The sequence below is a fragment of the Nicotiana attenuata genome, unplaced genomic scaffold (assembly GCF_001879085.1).
Source record: "Nicotiana attenuata strain UT unplaced genomic scaffold, NIATTr2, whole genome shotgun sequence".
NCBI lineage: Eukaryota > Viridiplantae > Streptophyta > Magnoliopsida > Solanales > Solanaceae > Nicotiana > Nicotiana attenuata.
This window is the reverse complement of record NW_017670278.1, coordinates 628,052-648,901: the sequence shown is the minus strand read 5'-3', so window position 1 is coordinate 648,901 and position 20,850 is coordinate 628,052. Positions and strand designations below refer to the sequence as shown.

Here is a 20,850-nt window from a genome sequence, read left to right as displayed (position 1 = left end):
CCTGTGTCCTCCTCTGTTTGCTTTGTTGGCCCTACTGCCACCCATCGAGTTACTAGTTTCCTTGGCTGCTGCATATTACCATTTACATTAACATTCCTTCCTTGTTGCTTAGGCATTACTGGTCTTTGCTGTTGCTGCTCACTTTGCATATTCCTTTTGTCTGCTCCAACTTTTCCTTGTTCTCCATCACAATCATGTCCCACCATCAAGCACTTTTTATAATATTTTGGCACCAGCCATACTCCACCAGTTATTCAAACTCTTTTCCTGCAGGATCTTGTATTTTAATACACTTGGGTAACTCCTTGCTAATGTCCATTTCAATGAGCACTCGGGCATAAGAGATTCTAGATGCATTACTTGTGCATTCATCAGCATATAAAGGATATCCCAATCCACTAGCAATTTTGCTTAGAGTCATCCTTCCCCAGCAATTCAAAGGAAGATTAGGAAAGCTCACCCATAGTGGAATAGTTTTCAGAAATTCATTATACAAATTGAAGTCTCCTGACCATGACTTTAGAATCAATGGCTTTGCTCCCATGGTATATGGTCCTGAGTACAGTACTGCATTATTATAATCCATGCTATTGAATAGAATAACAAAGTAACCTTCATTGTGATAGAAAACTGAAGGTTTAGCAGCAAAGTTCCATTGCGTAGCTATAAATCTCTCCATAGCTCCTATTGAAGGTGATTCTCCAATAACATACACTATTATAGCCTTTTGCCATTTTGCATTTTCCACTTCCATTTCCTCGTGTTGTAATTGTACCTTTTTAACCCCATCATGAATGGTAGGTTGTATGAAAACTAGATCCATTCCTCTTGCAGCCATTTTGTTTCCAGTGAATAGATTTGTCTGTTTTTTCTCATTCTGTCCAATCTCTGCTTTTGCTGCCTCTTGATCTATTGCCTTTGTTGTAGTCTGATTTTGTGTTTGTTGCTCCTTCGAATGCTTTGTTATGCTCGTTTCTTCTATGATACTCTTCTCCTTCAGACTACTCGATGCTTCCTTTGATGGAACAGTGTTTACTTCTAGATTTCCCATACATGTCTTCCCAGCAGCTGATTGAGGTGTAGAATCATTAGGACTCAAAATTCCCAGATCCTGTGTTAATTTCATCTGCATGTTGCTCGATCCTACAGAATTTGTCGAAATCACTGGTGTTCCTTTGTCGCAACTTAGGGCTACTACTTGTGAATCAATTTCACAATTCCTCCCCAGATTTTCACTCCTACTTCCTGATGCTATGAATTCAGCTAGCTGAACCTTTGTTACCATCTTCTTTGGTCGTCCTCTCCCATTTCTGATCAGTGCAGGATAGCATGCACACAATCGTGTGCCGAGAGAGAAAGTCTAGAGAGAGAAAGTCCTGATTACTGCAACTGATTTATTTATCTAAATCTTATACATTTTTCAAGGACTGGTAGTACGAATTATGAGCTTCTAAGAATAGAATTTACAAACCCGATATGAATTAAATGCATTTTTTTTTAAAAGTACATAAAAGAGTTTTAAAATCTAAGGCTACCATGAACAAGAGGCAGATACAACATGGACGCATGCACATCTCCCAATCCAACTCTCATCGAACACAGCAACATCGGCATCCGAGATCTGCACGCGATATGCAGAAAGTGTAGTATGAGTACAACCGACCCCATGTACTCAAAAAATAACAAACCTAACCTCAGGTTGAAAGGAGTGACGAGCTGGAACATAGGTCGGGTCCAACACCAATAAACAAATAGCAGTTCATAACAGTGTAAAGCAAATAAATAAAGAAATAACTCAAAGATAAAGTGATCATCCTTTTCATAGCTTTCCGAAAACAGTTCCGCTTTTCAAGTATACCAATAAAAGCCCAAATCCTTTACCGAAATCGTCAAGAATATGAGTAAGTTTGAAAATTGTAACTTTTCCCAGAAATCCTTTCAACAGTAAATATGATGTTTCATTTTCTTTCTAGATAGCATGTGTGAATTACCTCTCTATGCCCACATATCAATGTGTGTAAAAAGTCATGAATGGCGTAATACCGTATAGCATGAGGAAAATGCATCTCTATGCTTGTATGTCATGTGCATGTCAAATGCGATGTGACTCAGTAATAAAACCATATGCATACTCTCAGAGTATCAATTCACTCAATCCACACAGCAACTCAGTCCTCACAGTCACTCAGCCCTCACAATCACTCAGTCCTCACAGTCACCCAGTCCTCCCAGTCACTCGTCACTCGGCACTCGGCATGCACTTAGTAGGTACCTGCGCTCATTGAGGGTGTGCACGCTCCGGAGGGGCTCCTTCAGCCCAAGCGCTATTACAAGACAATCATGGCGTAACTCAATAAAACATGTTGCGGCGTGCAGCCCGATCCCATAAATATCCTCACAATCAGGCTCTCGGCCTCACTCAGGCATAAATTAATAAAACATGTTGCGGCGTGCAGCCCGATACCATAAATATCCTTACAATCAGGCCCTCGGCCTCACTCAGTCATCAATCTCTCCAGTCTCTTGGGCTCTCAATGTCATGAAACTGGCTCGAAAAAAATGATATGATGTATCAATAAGTAACAACTGAGACTGAGATATGATATGAATGCATGAATATGACTAAGTACGAAATATCAATGAAATCAGTGAGGTGACAACAAGAAACGACCACTATGGGTCCTAACAATATCAACATAAAGCCTAAACATGATATCTAGCATGATTGACAGCTCAATTAATTATTCACATGGTGAAAACACAGATATCAACAAACGAGGGCCACTAAACAGTGCCAGGGAAAACTATAGAGTCACAATTCATAGGGTGCACGTCCACACGTCCGTTACCTAGCATGTGCGTCACCTCAATACCAATCACACAACATATAATTTGGGGTTTCATACCCTCAGCACTAAGTTTAGAAGAGTTACTTATCCCAAAAAAGCCAATTTCAACGCCGAGCAAGCCAAGCAATGCTCCAGGAATGCCATCACGCACGTTCCGACCTCCGAACGACTCGAAACTAACCACAAACAACTCAAATACATCAAACAATGCTAAAGGAACCAATCCCAATCGAAAAAGGTCGAATCATTAATAAAAAGCCCAAAATTGGCCAAAAAGCCCAACCCAGGCCCGCATCTCGGACGCGACAAAACTCACAAAATCCGACAACCCATTCAATTATGAGTCCAACCATACTAATTTCATCCAATCCAACTCTGATTCGATCTTCAAAACTTCAAAATTCACTTTATGAAACTTTAGGCAAAAACCCTCAAATTTCACACACAAGTCACATTTGACATTACGGACCTGCTCCAACTTCCGGAATCGAAATCCGACTCCGGTATAAAAAAGTCCACTCCTGGTCAAGCTTTCCAAAATTCCAACTTGCGCCATTTCAAGCCAAATTCTACTACGGACCTCCAAATCACAATCTGGACGCGCTCCTAAGTACAAAATCACCCAACGAGCCAACAGAACCATCAGAAATCTAATCCGAGTTCAAATACTAAAAAGTCAAACTTGGTCAAACCTTTCAAATTTAAAGCTTCAAACTGAGATTCATTCTTCCAAATCAATTCTGAATAACCTGAAAATCAAACCGACGATCCACATAAGTCATAATACATCATACGGAGCTACTCATGCCCTCAAACAACCGAGCGAAGTACAAATGCTCTAAACGACTAGTCGGATCGTTACACCTTGCTTGGTACTAATATACACATGCTTGGTGAGGATGAGTTAAATTGCATGAAGGGTGTTTCTGTGCAGTGAGGATGAGTGATATACACACAAATGATGTTTCTATACGATTTGATATGATATATGCACGAAGAGTATTTTCATGCGACTTGATATGATATTGGCATGAAGGATATTTCCGTGCAGCCGAGGACGAGAGACATGCATTTTATGATGTTTCTCCTTTCGTCTCATACACATATTTTCCTCTACCTGTTTGTTATTGTTACATATATGCTTTCTACCTTATTTGTTATTGTTACATATATGCCCTCTACCTTATTTGTTATTGTTACATATATGCCTTCTACCTTATTTGCTATCGTTATATATATATACCTTCTATCTTGTTTTTGTTGTTACATCTGTGCCTACTATCTTGTTTATTATGGTTAGCTGCATGTCTTCCACCTTGTTTTCCACTGTTAGCTATATACCTTCTACCTTGTTTGGAATGGTATACATATGCTTGGTAAGAGAGAATGGTATTGCACGAAGGATGTTTCCGTGCTTGGTGAAGATGAGATAAATGTATGAAGGGTGTTTTCGTACCATTTAATTTGATATCTTGTACACATTCTTCTTATTATGAGGAAATATGAATATGGTTCATGTAGTTTATGGACATCGTATCTGCCTCATGAACTTGACTTATTGAGAAAGATTTGGTTGATATGTTTGAAAAATCATGCTTGTTATCTCTCTTATTTGATTCTTTCACTATTACTCGTCTTTCCTCTTGTTATTTCTCTTGCTTACAAATTGCATAGGTTATATTCGTGAGTATTTTTTTAACTTAAATACCTCGCCACTACTGTAAGGAACGCATTGCATGTCACTCGTTCAACTGTATTTCCAAATTCCAATCAGTTTTTTCTTTCTTTATTAAAATTTTTTAAATCTCAAAGTGTAACCTTATTATCAATTTTAATTTCTTTTATCACCATTTTCCTCTCATCATCTCTTCCAATCAAAGCCCACCACTAGAGCACCAACAAATTATTTTATGACATTCGAGACAAAAAGAAACGTTTTGAGTTAAGTAAACGTTGAAATTTGTTGCTGCACAGACAAATTCTATTAAATTTTGGTTGTATATCAATAGAGCTGTCAATATGGGGGGCTGGGCTAGCCGGGCTAGCCCAGCCCAGCCCACGTGGGCTTTAGCAATTGACGGGCTGGGCTGGGCTAGCCCACCATTTTGATGGACCTTATAATGGTCGGCTCACCCCAGCCCTATGTGGGCTACGGGTCCCCACGGGCCGGCCCATCATTTTTAAAATATAATTTTATATTTTTTCTTTAAGTTCAAAACTAAAAAAGATAAATATTTAAAAGTTAAAAAAAATCTTATTGGTTCTAATATATCACAATAAAAGTAAATAAATACTTAAAAAAGATAAATATTTTAAAATAACTTTTTATACGGTTCTAATATATCACAATAAACACTAAAAAAATAAAAGACATGACTATATTTCATTCACTAAAAGTAAAAACTCAAACAAACTATTCGAGAGAACGTCAATGACGCTCATGGGATATCCAACACATCATCTTCATCAAACACATTTGAATCCGCTTGTGAGAAGGTTGTCTTAACATCTTCACTTTCATCTACATCTACAATTCGTATGCAATATTAATTAGTTAAATATTAAGACTAATTAACATCTACATTTGGGATACTCTTCTTGTTATGTTTTGTGTCATATGCTTTTTATATTTTATACATTTTAAATACGTATTTTTATTAGACCTACGGGCCGGCCCAGCCCAGCCTCAGTAAAGCCTCACGGGCCACGGGCTTACTCGGGCCGGGCTTAAAAGCCTCATTTTTAAATGGGCTCCAAAAATTCTAGCCCAGCCCTGCTAAATCACGGGCTGGGCTGGGCTGGCCCAACGGGCCAAGCCCATATTGACGGCTCTATATATCAATGTGCTACACTTTATCTATATTTTATCTACAAAATAAACTACATGTCAGAGTAAAATATATATATCAGTATGGATTTTCACAATATCTACAAAATTTCTACATTTATTCTACAATAAAATTACATATCATTTGAAGAATTAATATGAAATACAGAATTTCAATGTTTCTACAAATTATCTACAAAATTTCTACAAACTGTTCATAATAGAATTTATCTTTATTTTCATGCAGGTTCGTCTGGGACACTAAAGTTACTTGATATGCCAACATTTTCTGTTATAGAGGAATATGAAAGTATAATAATAATAGATAGTACACCAAGTTTTATTGAAGTAGGACAAGTATACCAAGACAAGCAAATTTCATACAACTAATTATGCATAGTAAAAATAAATTTTATACAACTAATTATATATTATACAACTTATTTATAATTTTCTACAACTTTCACACATTATTTCCACCCAGTTAAATACAACTACAATAACATACAACTTAAATACAAATTTTATATAAAATTTATACAATATGTCTTTTGTATATTTTGTATCTGATTTATACATAGTAAAAACGAATTTCATGCAACTAATTATATATTATATAACTTATCTACAAATTATCTACAATTTGCGTACATTATTCCTACTCAGTTATATACAACTACAATATATACCACTTAAATATAATTTTTATACAATGTTGTTCAACTTTCATACAATAGTTAAATGAATAAAAGAAAAATAAATAAACAACAGTCTAGAATTTTCTATAATTTTTCTACAATTTCTGCAATATAATGTATGTCATGTCTCACTACAAGAAATCGGGCTTTCGGTGGCGACAAGTATTGCCACTAAAACTAGAAAAGGCGCCACAAATGGTATTCGTGGCGACGCCGTGGCGACCACGTGGTCGTTGACTATACTAAGAGGATATTAGCGGCGACCATTCAGGGTCGCCACAAAAGATGACCCCCGAAAGTGCTTCAAAAAATGGGTTGCCAATGATGAAGCTACGTTTAGTGGCGATTAATTCGCCACCAAAAACCTTCAGTAGCGACAGCAAGCTGCCACAAAAAGTTTTTTTTTTTTTTTTTTCTTGTGGTGCCCTTGAAATCTATTTTCTGTGGCAACTTGGGTCGCCACCCGAAGTATCTTTTTTTTGAAAAAAAAAAAATTAATTGGCAGATACATTTTACTACTTTACCCAACAACATATCATATTATAAGAAACACCACCAAATACAATTGAACGAAATGACATAGAACTTTTCATTACCATCTATTCTACAAAGTATACAACACTCCATAATACATTCAATTGTGCATAAACATGGAAAATAAAATCAGCTGTCTATGGATTCCTCCTTGGCCAACATCATTTTCCTTTTCGATGAACCTTTGTCCCTGCAATTTAAAGAACAAAAATGACAACGATCATTTTGATAACCCTCATAACAGAAAGCAACTTTTTTTTTATAATATTGAAGTACTTATCAAATCCAACTAAGGTTCATATCAGCTTGTATACAAGATAGACTTATGAAATGAACTCAGTAACCACTACTGCCGACACCAGTAAACCTTCATCTCTGCCTTAAGCATTATCCTTCCTTTTATGGCATCTTAATTAAACCAAAACTGATTGACATTAAGGTCTTGGGTACTGCCCTAAGCATTCTCAAAATTGTGACTTCTAATGAAATTGGAAACATCTCTTAGCAAACTAGCAGAACCTCCAAATAAATCATGGTATTCCATACTGTTGAAAGTTCAGAGAAAAATTCAAAGCGCTGAGCATAATGTATTGTACAACTTGTAAAGCAAAAAATAATATTAAAATGGCAAAAGGATATACCTGGACAAGCAGTTTAGATCACCTGGGACGAGCAGTGCCAGGCTGAATTTAGGAGTGACTCCTTTTGGCCGTCCCTGAAATTTCAATCAGCAAGATAAACTAAGAGTTGACATATCTTCATTAATTTAGCAAAATGCGGAAGAAGAGAGTAAACATCAAGAAAGTTACAATGCCTTCTAAAAGGCTATTACTAGAATTTTACTAAATTCTTGATAAACTAACTATCCATATACACATTATTTCCTATGACAGTGGCAGGATATAAATAGGTAGAATTACAATTCCAAGTTGATGTTGCAATTTTATATTTTTTTTAAAGACACAAGTTTCTTATGAGTAATTTTCCATATCACCTTTTAATGAATCATATAATGAGATTATCAAATTAACATATCAATTATCAATCGTACGATAAATATAATGCACCACTCACATGTGCAAAATGTATTAGCAACATATCAGATGAGATTTTTACCATGAAGAGCATTGCCAGATATTGCAGCTTCATGCAGTACTAACGTGTGCCCATCTGCACTTGAGTCAAACCTTCTTTAGATATTAACTAGTACATACTTAAATATAAAGTGTGAAACTAGTTAGTAAATAGAATTACTTGTAGTAATTGATTACCTTGCTATAAAGGAGAAACTAGTTTATGTAATCTTGTCAGATAACTTCTGGCTTCTCCTCACAGACACCTACAACATAAGTATTTTTATTTACAGGATGTGTGCATACCATGGCATCAATTATTATAGGAAAAAAAGAGTTACTCTTTATCTTTGAATGTCATGTTGGTAACTAAGTGCTCTTGAAAGCCCCTCTAAGTTAGAATTTTATTGTTATTTGAAGCTCTATAATACTAAGCAAAATTTGATTTTGAGTCAAAGAATCATGATATTAGAATCATAAATAGTTAAAGTAACTACACTTCAGCTGTCTTTTACTATCGAGTTGCCTTGGTAGCAGTGACATCTGAATCTCCTCTATCTGGTTCATACAGAATAGAAAGAAGGTATTAAGAGCTCACACACCTTATACTCAATCACCATTCTCATGTTGTTAGAGATTCAACCTTAAATTACATATGCAGACACTGATTTATTCAGTTCTCACTCAATAGAAGCACAACTCAGTGGTAGAGAAGATACTTAAATCTATTGTACAGAGGATGTTTCACGGAATATGAATTTCCCTTTCAAAACTTAAGACTACAAGGAGATTTATTTACAATCATTTATAAAGGCACAATTACCAAACTTAAAGGCATACAACTGAGTGGACAATCAATGTGAATTGTAAGAATCTTCTTCTTTTTCTTCGAGTTTCAATCTGAAATTCAGCCAAAACCAAGTCTAATCTTCACCAAAATCCATCAAAATCGAGATATAAACTCCAAACTATATTCCCAATTATTTGCAACAACACCCAATCCAGACAAATAATGATTTTTGAAAACCCAAATTCAAATTCAAAGCTTCAAACCTTTTTAATGGTTGTCAATGGTGGAATTGCTGCTCTCTTTTCCTTTCCTCTTATATTACTGAAACTTGGGATTGAGAGATAGAGAAAGACGTAGAGAGAATTCTCAATTCTTTGCAACAACATCCAATCCACACAAACAATGTCTTTTGAAAACCCAAATTCGAATTTAAAGCTTTCTAATGGTTGTCAATGGTGGAGGGGTTACAGATTTTCGCTGATTTTAGAAGATGAAATCGTGGGTGATTGAAGAGGAAATCATGGGGATTTGGAGAGAGAAACTTGGGGTATACAGTTGAGTAAAATTAGGAGACTAATTAATACCACTAAAATCCTAAAATGGTACATAAATGGTAATTAGGTATATAGAAGGTAATTATATTAAAAATTAAGTATGGAGGGTTATATTAAAAGTTAAGTATGGCATAAGAATGTAAAAATTCCTTAAAATTATCACGTAAGAGACTGAAGTTCACGCCGTTGTTCTGCTCCCTACCTTATATCTATGGCGCTTATACTTTGGATAAAGTACCAGCAAAAAAATTATATTTAGATTAGTTTCTGAAAAGAAAAGAAAAAACGTTTTTAGGGAACATTTGAGGGTTTGTTTTAATTTTTCCGAAGATTTTTTTTCCTGATATCTTGAAAAACAATCTGTTTTTTCAGATCAAACCGTAACGTACAAAGGATATCTTGGAAAACATTCCGAAGTACTTCTTACTGCTTTCATCATTAAAATATTCTACTTGTGTGGTGGCATGTGTCCAAAAGTCGGTCTTGCTGTTGATCAAGGGAGTGGCTCATTCATGCATGGTCCAAAGGAGAATAACATGTTCAACCTCTGATTTGGAATGTTAAAAGCACAACCAAAACTTGGGAAAATTAACAAGAAAAATAACAATAACTTCTTAACAAATATTCAAGAACCATCACATTAAATCAACTTGTCGCTCCTCCAATTGGTCTCATTGGACCAGTTTCCTGGCATGTTTTAAAACAAATTAATGACACAATAAAAGGAAGCCCCACAGGTTCCAAGAATCCTAAATCAGGCAGGACCTGAAGCTCCACGGCATTTCATATCAACCATTTGGGAAGATGACGGACAATGTCAGAGCAGCAGCAGCAGCAACAACAACAACAACAACAACAACAACCCACTAAATCCCACTAGTGGGGTCTGGGGAGGGTAGTGTATAGGTATACCTTACCCCTACCCCGAAGGATAAGAGAGGCGGTTTCCAATGTGAGCGCAGCATTTTCTGGATTAATACTATGGCTTGATAGTCATGAGATGTCAGAACATGAATCAATCCTATCTTAAAAGTAAGCACATGACTTCTCCATCTTCCTATCCTTCCAACTATCTAACTTGACAAGACCAAAATATTCTAAAACTGTAGAACTTACTCTGGCTTGGCTACAACGAAAAACAAGCATGGAACAAGAGAAGAATTTGTTCACTCGCTCAGCATGTCAGTCACCTCTAAAGATGGACAAGGGTAAAGGAAAAATTCATGCCAATGGAGGCGTCTAATTGATGGACGAGTGAAAAGAGGGAGATGATTTGAAAAATAGAAAAGGGAAAACAAAAAACACGCAGAAGCTAAATGAACACTCCGACAACCTGGCTTGAGGGTTTGCCACCATCTCTCCTGCCTATTGGAAAATGCTACTCACAGAACAATCATCGTGCACTCGCCAAATTGTTTCACCGAGAAGATTTGCGACTGAGAGAACGGTCAGCTGTGGAAAAAAATTTTTCTCCATGGCAGGAATTGTGTTTGTGACGATGACCTCTTGAAAAAGGCCACTTGACAACCTCTCGATCGCAGGGGGGCTGTCAGAACAAGAATATTAATAGTGAATTAATATAAAGGTAACTCATGAATATGCGTAAATTTGGAACCATATATCAAGAATGTTGGAACCATAGGAACAAAAAAATTGCAGCTGTTTCGAATATTCAAAAAAATAACACCTTATGAGTCTCAACATCAATGATATACGAATTAATTCTACCTCCTGTCCATTTTAAATGTTGTTTTAACCTCAGGAAGGCATTAATTATCTTTTTCCAAATCAACCCGCCCTCCAATAAATGATCTAAAAAGTTTGAGGAGAGAAAGGGTAATTTGAAGAGATTATAAAGGGTATGATACGATCCTCGATAGCCCGGGAGGAGCAGAGAACATTGAGGATGACCTCGAATTATCTAGTGGATCGTTGACTCGATCCAAGTCCAAGGTTAAAGGAATGCGCGCTAAGGAGTTGCATGATCTTCAACAATTGATTAGAAGGTACTTGGAGAGTCAACTTGAGAATTCTTGCAAAGAATACCATATTTGGAGGCTTGGAATTGAAGTATCAAGACCTCAAGCCAAACCATGTGACACGGTTGCACCAAGTATTGGCCATGGTTCAAGAGGAGTCTGAAGAGCCGAAGAAAATAAGCTTATGGATTTCGACACGATTTAGCTATGTAACACGGCTGAGGCTACCGTTGAGGACCCGGTTGGGCCTGACGAGCTGTTTTGGAAAATCAACTTTGGAACTTTTTCCTATTTTCCCAATTGGGTATTTAATATTTATACTAACCTAGGGTTATTTCATAAGTCATATTTTGACATAAGAAAACTCTTGAGAGAGATTTTGAGCCTCTTGGTTCGCATTCGACTTTGGATTACCTGTTTTCAATAATTGGATTCTTGAGGGCTATCTTCTTCTTCTTTCTTTATATCTAGGGTTTCTTTTTGTCATACCCGTTGCTTTGTGTATCTCAGGTCGTATCAGGGTAACTTAGTCAAATAGTCCTTCGATTAATAATATTATATGTTTTTTTAATGGGTATGCCAAATAGTTAAACGAACAATAAAATGGACCGGAGGTAGTACTAAACAACTCCAATAATATTAGTGAAAGTTTGAGTCTTAGCTGCTCCCAGAGATTCTACTCTCATATACCAAAGAAAAGTGACTAGCCCAAATTTGCACAAGGTTATATATATACTTCCACTCCACAACAAGTAAACAACCACTATTAAAATAGAAACGTGTTCAGCCTTTAAAGAAATGATTGAAGGTCTGCCAAAGAATAGAACAATTTTCACACAGCAACAGTCCAGTTGTAAGCTAAAACATCAGCCGAGATAGATTGGTTGAAGTGTATCCATATTCACCCAGCTAACCACTCTACTAAGGGTATAATGTGTATATATAGAGTTCTTAATGCTGTATAATGTGTCAATTAAATGGGAAATTTTACCTAAAAACAGCATGCGTACAGCATGCATAAACTTCACGTGCGCCCTCCTGATGCAAAAGTGCTGCGCCTTTGGCAATAGTCCCTAAGACCCATAAGCAGAAAGTTAACGAATGATTTTCAAACCTGACCTTAGAACAAGAGAATGAGCCGAATAAAAGCAAAAGAAGCTCCACACTGCACATGTGCACCTAGTGGAACTTCTAGTTGAGACAATTTCATAATCTTAAGATGCGCAAATGGAAGAAAGAGAAACATAAAATAAAAATAAAAAAACTTTCAGGGCGAATAACTCAAGATAGAGGATACTAAACAGATCACCACATAGTTCATTGAGTCAGTTAGTGTCCATGCTAGAAAGAACTAAGACTAATAAACCATTTATGTTTCCAGGTTTTGGATCGACAAGAATACTAGAGTTATGCATCCAACTAACCTGCTGTGTCAATCATGTCATCCACCATAACTGCAACTTTTCCTTTAACATCACCTATCAGGTTCATAACCTGCAACACAACAAAATAATGGCTCCAGGACAAGATAGGATGTGTTGAAAGCGACGTTGGAAGAAGAAATGCAAACAGAGTTTACTACTTTGTGTAGTATAATAGCTCTATAATATTGTTTTCACCTGAATTCAAGCATATCTGCTATGGGTTTTTCCCCTCCGTAGTTGGATGCTTAATCAACAGGTGTAAGTGATAAATTAAAAAGAATAATTAGGATGATGATCCTCATATAGAGCAAACCATATCTAAAAGCACCAAAATCATGTTGAGGTACACTAAAGAAGAAGTGCAGATAGATGTACGTCACAACACAGTCAGTGACCCATGAAAACAAGTATTTGATGTCTTGACCAATATTAATTATTAAGCATCAAAAAGGAGTTGGGTATAGAGCTCGTACATTTAAAGTACCTTTTTAGTACTCTGTTAATGAATTACCTTACTGGTCCCCATTAAAAAAAGAATCTGTAGCAGTTTACTTGACTTGGGAGGAATGCTTATAAACTATGAGACCAATGCTGCGGAAATACGGCCTACTCCACAAAAAAGAATCTTTTTGAGACTGCTAGGCACTTGCAAGCCAAATGAATAGTCCTGAACCTATATAGCATTTTCAGATAGGAACCAAAGGACCCTTTCACCTTCCAACATTCCCCTAAACACGTGGAAAAGCAAAAACAAAAGGAAGGGGGGGGGGGGGGGATTGGGAGGGGAAAGGATTGAAGCAATAGCGTTGGTTAGTCCAGCCAAAGAGGGGAATTGACCTTTGAGTAGAAACCCTTGATTAGAGGATTAACTAAGTTTTGTGGAAATACATCCTGCTAAATGATCCTCCAAAAATCTGTAAGGACAACACATTGCTCACAAGTTATGTTGCCCGTACTCTTCAACAATGCCCCAGCCGTGTGTGTGCCAGATCCTCCAAAGTAGTACATTTTTGGAGGATCCGATACGGGTGCGACAATATTTTTGGAGAGTTCGAGCAACGTAGCTCACAAATAGAATTTTTAAAGGGGGTCTTCATCTCATCTATTGGGAGACCAGAACTTAAAACATTGTTTCCATGACAATGCAAAAAACTGCAGTACCAAGGTTTAGCTTTGTATCTACCTCGGCGACATTATGTCCTTGCCGCCTTTTGTCCACAATGGCTAACGGTGCATCAGATAACTTTTTTGCAAAGGCACGTGCTCTAGCAACTCCGCCAACATCAGGAGAGACCACTACCAAATCATTGGAAGAAATCTTCTTGCTAGCAAGGTAATCAAGGACAACCGGCTGTGCACGCAAAGAATGCAGACTGCTCATTTACTAATTTAAAATGGGCAATACTTAAGCATTGTCAACAGTACAGAAGAGATTACCTGACAGTACACATGGTCCACTGGAATGTCAAAGTAACCCATTGATTGCCCGGAGTGCAGATCACAAGCTAGAACACGATCCGCACCTGCTTCAGTTATAAGGTTCGCAACCAATTTGGCGCCAATGGATTCACGACCTTGTGTCTGTAATTAAAAAAATTTATGATTATTAGAACAAAATAAAATGCACTAAAAATTGCGTTCCCATCTGTAACTCTTTAAAGACAACTGAGAAAACCTCAAAGCATATGAAAAGAAAGTAGTGAAAAAGGACACAAACTGTTCGACATAATCGTTGCACTATTTCAAGAGTAAAGAACACTAAAATATTGACCCAGAAGAAGATGCAAGAAAATAGTGGCAGTACATCATAAGAGCATAGGGAAATGTCAGGTTAGGCTCTATCTCTCCCTCCCCTTTTGTAATCACCTTTTGGGTATTATTATACAGGTATATATAGAGGTAAACACCCATTCCCACCTCAAAGTAGAATAGAAACAAAGGCAAAGGAGGCTGATAAAATTGACCAATAAAAATTTGAAGCTTGCAAGCATAAAATTTGGAACGGAATCTAGCTTGCCTTTCTATCAGCTCTGGCATATCCAAAGTATGGAATCACGGCAGTAATGGTCTTGGCAGAAGCCCTTCTGCATGCATCTATCATTACCAAAAGCTCCATAAGGTTTTCATTGGCCGGAGGACATGTGGATTGAATCAAGTAAACATCACAGCCACGAACACTTTCTTGCAACTGGACATAAATTTCACCATCAGCAAAGCGCTTGATGTTGACCTTTCCCAGGTCAAAGCCCATGTACCAAGCAATTTCCTAAGTGACAAAAATTGTTGCATCAGTTGAAAAGAAAAGCACAGCATAAACTTAAAAGAAGCTTCATAGATTTCACTGCTAGAAGTGACTATAATTCGTATATTTTGACGAGTGAGGAGAAAAGTTAATAATTACCAAATAAAATAATATCTTAGGAATTCTTACAACGGAATTTTCAGATATCTTTGTAATTGTGTATCTTTCGTAAGAAGAGAGAAAAAAAAATAAAGGTTCCTTTCATCCCCACTTCTTATGCAATATTTAAAAAGAAGAAAATTCTTTATGCTTAACGAGGAATGAAAATCTAAAGCTGAATTATCTAGACTGAAACCGCACAATTCTCCATAGTCCCAAATCCTGAAACTATATCCTTGAGTGGACTGGAAGAGTCAAGTACAATGTACTACTGGAGGCAATCTCCCAAGGATTTGTTTTCTTGTCCTGCTGGAAAGGCTATTCCAATTTTCTCTAAATACTACTAATTGATAACAAATTTTAAGACACTAGATTATTATTTGAAGTTGAGGAATTACTGAACTGTGAAACTCGGGAAGCATATTTCAGTATGTCATTGTTTGCACTGTACAAAGCAAATAAGAAGATCTTGGTTGTCACTAGACTGAATTTGGCAGACAAGAAAACACCATGTATACACATGACAATCGTCTGGTTTACCTTAGAAAGAGAAGGATTTGCAGTTCCAGTGAATATCTTCAGCCTACTATTGTTTCTATTAACTGCATTCTCTAGGCGTTTTGCTTGCAAGAACTTTGGAAGTGTTCCATCATTGATAATTGGCACGCGAGGCTTCCCATTCACTGGTTCGCTTCTTTCACAACTCTGATATCCAAACAAAAGAAAATGATACAAGATAAAGGGCAGATATCTGAGAGGGCACAGCAATAAAACAAGCAAGCACCGTAAATTTTGGAGCTTTATCAAAGTTTCAACTTATAACACTAAATCCAGGAAGGCAGAGCAAACTCAAGTTGCGCTAAATTATATTTTTCAAATTCTCCTTCACTTAACAGTACAAGAATATAACCCCTAAAAAAGGACAGATATCTAAGATGAAGTCAAGGCAAACTCCACTTTCATTTCTCCTTGTAAAGACACTTTTCCATTTCTATTGTTTTTGTAAATATATTTTAGTCATCTTAAACACACACATCAATGGTTTACTACTAGCGGAAAAGTGAAAAAAAAAAAAAAAGAAAGATCTTAATAATAAAGCAAATAAATACCAATAAGCAGCATACACTTTTCACCGGCCAAAATTGGAGCTTTAACAAAGTTCCAACTGATAAAATGAATCACAAAAGATTAGAAATACTATGTAAATTCCATCAATATAAAGAATTATTGATATTTTCTGAACCCCTTCATAAAAAATAGAGCAGGCATGTTTTCCATTTAAATAACAAAAGTTGAATCCAGATTAAATCTTCTAAAAGGGATTTAGTTTAAAGAAAAAGCGAAAGGACTTACAACAAAGCTTGGCTGATGGGTTCTTTTAGGAAGGAAGCTTTGACAGAGAGAAGAACCTTTTGTTGAAGTTGAAGGCAAAGCCAAGGAAGAAGCCATTGAAATGGGAATTGTGGGAGGTTTTGGCTTCCTTTAGCTGCTTTTTGTTCTGTCTGTCTCTCCTAAGGATTTTGTTTCTTAGGTGATGAGGTCGATGGTACAACGTCGTTTGGTTTTCTATTTTTTTTTAGCAAGTGTTGTATTACACTCCGATCGCATCATTGTTCCCTATCGTTTTATAATGTATTGTATTGTACTGTATCGTATTGTACCATATCGTTTTATGAATACAATATTTGGATAGATTGTATTGTTTGTTATTGTTAAATAATATTTTGTTGCTTGGTTTGACGGTATCATATTGTACTGTAATTGATAAGTTTACTAAAATACCCTCAATTGTTTAAATATTAAATTTATCAAAATTATATATAAAAATAATTTTAAAAAACAAAACAGAAGAAGGCAAAACACAATAAGTAAGCAGAACAAAGGAGCGAGACAGAAAAAGGCAAAACAAAGGAGCACAACTAATTAGAATTGAGTTACAAGCAAATTAGGAGAAAAAAATAAAACAGGAGGCAACAAAACACCTTTAACATTGGTCGGGAAAAAAATAAAGTAGGTTATAAGTTGGAGATTTGGAGCTAAAATAGAAAAAAGATAAAGGGTAAAATAGAATTATGGAGTAATAAGTTAGGGCATAATTGGAAAGAAAAATAGGAAACAATCCCACCACACCAAATCGATTATTTCAAAAAAGGGACTTTTCATTGTTCCGGAACGATGAATTTAATAATACAATACAACCAAGTTTAATGAAACAATCAAAACAAACATTGTTTTGGGATAACAATACAATACAATACAATACAACGAGGAACAACCATCCAAACAAGCTGTTATTGTTTGGACTCAACCATCTAACATCATACTAGTTGAGAGAGGTAACATGGAATAAAGTGCATATTTTGGGCCCAAAAAAGGTGCTTCATTTATGCTAGACGAGTTTTCTTGCTCACTATAGCTTGAGGGAAGAAGTGCATACATATTCGATTTAAGGATCACCATTAAACATATGCTTGCATTGCATACATATTTATAAATTTACTTGTTTCAGAATTAGCTTTAGACTAGAGGATCTGAAGTTGAAGAAGAAGAAAAAAGCTCTAAGCACTAGTTGAGAAAGAAGCACCACAATAGCTCACATCAGTAAATATTTAACCAAAAAATAATTTTTATGGCCAGAGCAAATATATATTGAAATAGGATTTCTAATAACCAATTTTACTTCACTTTTCTAAATATAAGAGAATATGAAATAATAGAAACTAAACATTCAATGAATAAAAGGAAAGGAAACCTTACCGATTATTGTAGCTTCCTTCCAAGGATTGAAAGTAAGAATCTTCAATCAAGTAGAGAAAATTGATTGCGAATATTTATGAATTCTTTGATGATCGTACAAAGTATGGCAAGGGGAATTTATATAAGGATATAATATGTAAATATTTTCCCCACTTAATTACTGACTGTTACTAATATTAACTACATTAATTGCCCGATACTGAAATTATTCGTAACAGTTATGCTGATAATAAACAATCGTATATAATCAGGGATTGTACTGATTCCTTTTCCATATTTGTAGTTGTTGACGAATCTTCCTCTTTTGTGGTCTTCATGCATCCCATGTCTATCTTTTCTTTCATGATTATAAGATACGGTATCTTTATAAATAATCTCGTAGGTGTTTTGCCCATGCCTCAACATTCCTCTTTATTGCTCTTATTCAAATGCCACATGTCAACATGTCATTAATTTACGTGTGATTTCTATTTTTCCACGAATACAGATAGTCCACCCACTTTCTGAATATTCGAGAAGTGATAAGTTTATTTATGGCGGGAATGTCTTGCTGCCTCTTTCCAATATCATTATATATTCTTCAAAAGCGTAGAGACGTACATCTTTTCCATTTTATGCTCGAGACACGTATCTTGCTATGATTATTCACTCTACAGTTTATAGTGTCTTTTTAGGGTTTTCTACGGCTATGTCAGTTTGAAGTGATGGTTCATAATGATGTCGTTCTCTTATAAATACCGCATCACACATCATTCAAAAACTTTTTCTAATTTCTTGCATTCCTTTCCAAGATTCTTCTGCAATTTCTCTTCTCCCGTCATGTTTTTACTATTTACAAAAAATGGCTTCCCGTTCTTTGAACCCCTCTTCATCATCGGATCCCCCAAAAACTATCATCGTAGACAAACCTTCTCCTTTTACAGCCCTAGTTAGAAGTAAAAGAGGTGATAGACTTTTATAATCTAGGTTCCATATTAAGTCGTAGTACTACTCCTTCCCAGAAGAATTCTTCTAAATCTTCTTCTTCTAGAGCTAAAGCTTCATCAACTCCTAAACCTTATTGCAAAGGCAGAGACCAAAGCCAACCATTACCTGAGTCTGTAGTTTTTGATATTGTTCCTCAGGAATTTTCCTTCACATCAGATTGTGAGGCATGGAAGAAAGAGGTTTCTTCCATAACAACACTTAAACCTGTCGATCACTACACTTCTTTAATTACTTCTGACCTTCTTCCTTTAGTACGCCGTGAATGCTATTGGAAATCTAACTTCCCTATCGCAGATCCTAGTGTTGATGATCGAATAACCTCTTATCGCGAGGTTATTCATTTGTTTACACTTATCCTTTTACTTTAGGACTCAAACCTCATATTGATCCAGTGATCAACGAGTTTTGCCGTTACTTCAATTTGTGCCTTGGTCAAATAGGTGTTATAATGTGGAGGGCGGTCACTTTCCTTTGACACCTGTCACGCTTAGTCTCAACCCTTTACTTTTCGTCACATTCTCCATTTATATTCCCCGAAGCTTTTCTACGAAGGTGTTTTCTTTCTTGTAGCAAGAAGCAAAAGAGTCTTGGTTAGTCCCGAAGATGACCGTGATCGGGGCTGGTATGCTCAGTTCGTAGCTGTTCCCACTCGTGACTTAGTAGGTGATGAAACATGTATTTTCCTGAGAAGTGGAACTTTTCATGTAAGTATTTTTCTTTTCCTTTTTACTGCGCCACTTTCTCTTTAGAATGTTTGATTTTCTCAGTCATATTTTTCTATTTTTCAGCAATCAAGGAAGTTTTTGGTGAGCTTCCCGACTTTCGTGATTGGGTAGGAAAAATGTTATCTGCCACTCCTATGGATCAAAGATCCTGGAAGTTTCTCTCCCAAAAGTTTGAGTGGAAAGTGAAGACCCATGGTTTATTATTTTACTTCACCACAAATTCTTCTTTTTTATTACTTTTCTTATTGTGACATCTTTCATTGTTCTCAGGATTTGCTATTTATGGCGTACGTCCCGCTTCTGTTCTTGCAACTAGACTCCCCATTAGCACATACCAATAACAAATTTAACTGTTTCCTCTTCAAAGAGGAAAAATAAAGAAAACCGCACCTCTGACGAGGAAGAAGAAGATGAGGGCTATTTAGTGAAAAAGCCACGAGTCAGGAGGCGCGTTGTTCTAGATAGTGAACCCACCATTTCCCATAATCAACCTTCAGACTCCGTGCATTTCCAGCTAGTTGATGCGCCTGACAATGTTCCTCTAGATATCTCCGAAGACGAGGATGTTGGTCCTGCTTTGAATCACCCCATAAGTCCTACTGAAAGGTATTTTGCTCAAGGATTTGAGGGTGAAGAAGAAGATTTCGGCCTTGTTTCTGAAGAGCCACCCGTTGCAACTTTTTCTATTACCCCTGTCGTTCCTACTGTCACCCCTTCTGGTACTTCTACTGTGACTCGTGCTGCCATTCCTTATGGAGAGGCTGGCCCTTCCAGTGGAAGAAGCATGAATTATTTTTTTATTGAAGTCCCCGAGGGATCAAATTTGTTGAAAAAGTTTAAACGAGCTGCAGTTTTGTTGAAATCGTTGACCGGCCCTTTTGAAAGAGAAAATCCCGAGTCTCATACCTCCATCACTCTAATGAATTATGTCATTCATTCCGCTCTTAAGGTATATTCTTCTTCTTTTACATCTTTCACGTCTTTTTTCTTTAAGTTTGTAACTTATCTAACACGACCTAACAAGAGAAATCACGATACTACTATCTAAGAGAAGCACACACACACAAACACTGAGATGTTTAGGGTTCCAAGCCTTAGGTTTCTTACTGATTTTCTTTTCTTTTGCTGAGTTCTATCGCTGGTCTAAACTTGAGGCTTCTGGAATTTTGAGCGACCGAAAAGAACCCTCGTTTGTTCTGCTGCTCTCAAAAAGGTCAGCACCTCTCGTTCTTTTCTTTTGTTCATTTTATTT

The 20,850-nt window shown here is 36.5% G+C and overlaps 1 protein-coding gene and 1 long non-coding RNA gene across 2 annotated transcripts; both read right to left on the bottom strand.

Moving 5' to 3' along the window:
* Positions 1–6,906: 6,906 nt before the first annotated feature.
* On the bottom strand, positions 6,907–8,925 carry LOC109237142. Its single transcript, XR_002069602.1, has 4 exons — positions 8,180–8,925; positions 8,025–8,078; positions 7,550–7,623; positions 6,907–7,098 (listed from the first exon to the last, which is right to left on the bottom strand). It is a non-coding gene; the product is annotated as an uncharacterized LOC109237142 (long non-coding RNA).
* A 963-nt stretch (positions 8,926–9,888) lies between these two features.
* On the bottom strand, positions 9,889–16,669 carry LOC109237152 (ribose-phosphate pyrophosphokinase 1-like). The gene is made up of 8 exons (XM_019403412.1): positions 16,483–16,669; positions 15,670–15,834; positions 14,746–14,994; positions 14,166–14,309; positions 13,912–14,079; positions 12,729–12,798; positions 12,296–12,377; positions 9,889–10,871 (listed from the first exon to the last, which is right to left on the bottom strand). Exons 1-8 carry the CDS (start codon positions 16,576–16,578, stop codon positions 10,691–10,693), a joined length of 1,155 nt encoding a protein of 384 aa, XP_019258957.1. The 5' UTR covers positions 16,579–16,669; the 3' UTR covers positions 9,889–10,690.
* Positions 16,670–20,850: the final 4,181 nt, after the last annotated feature.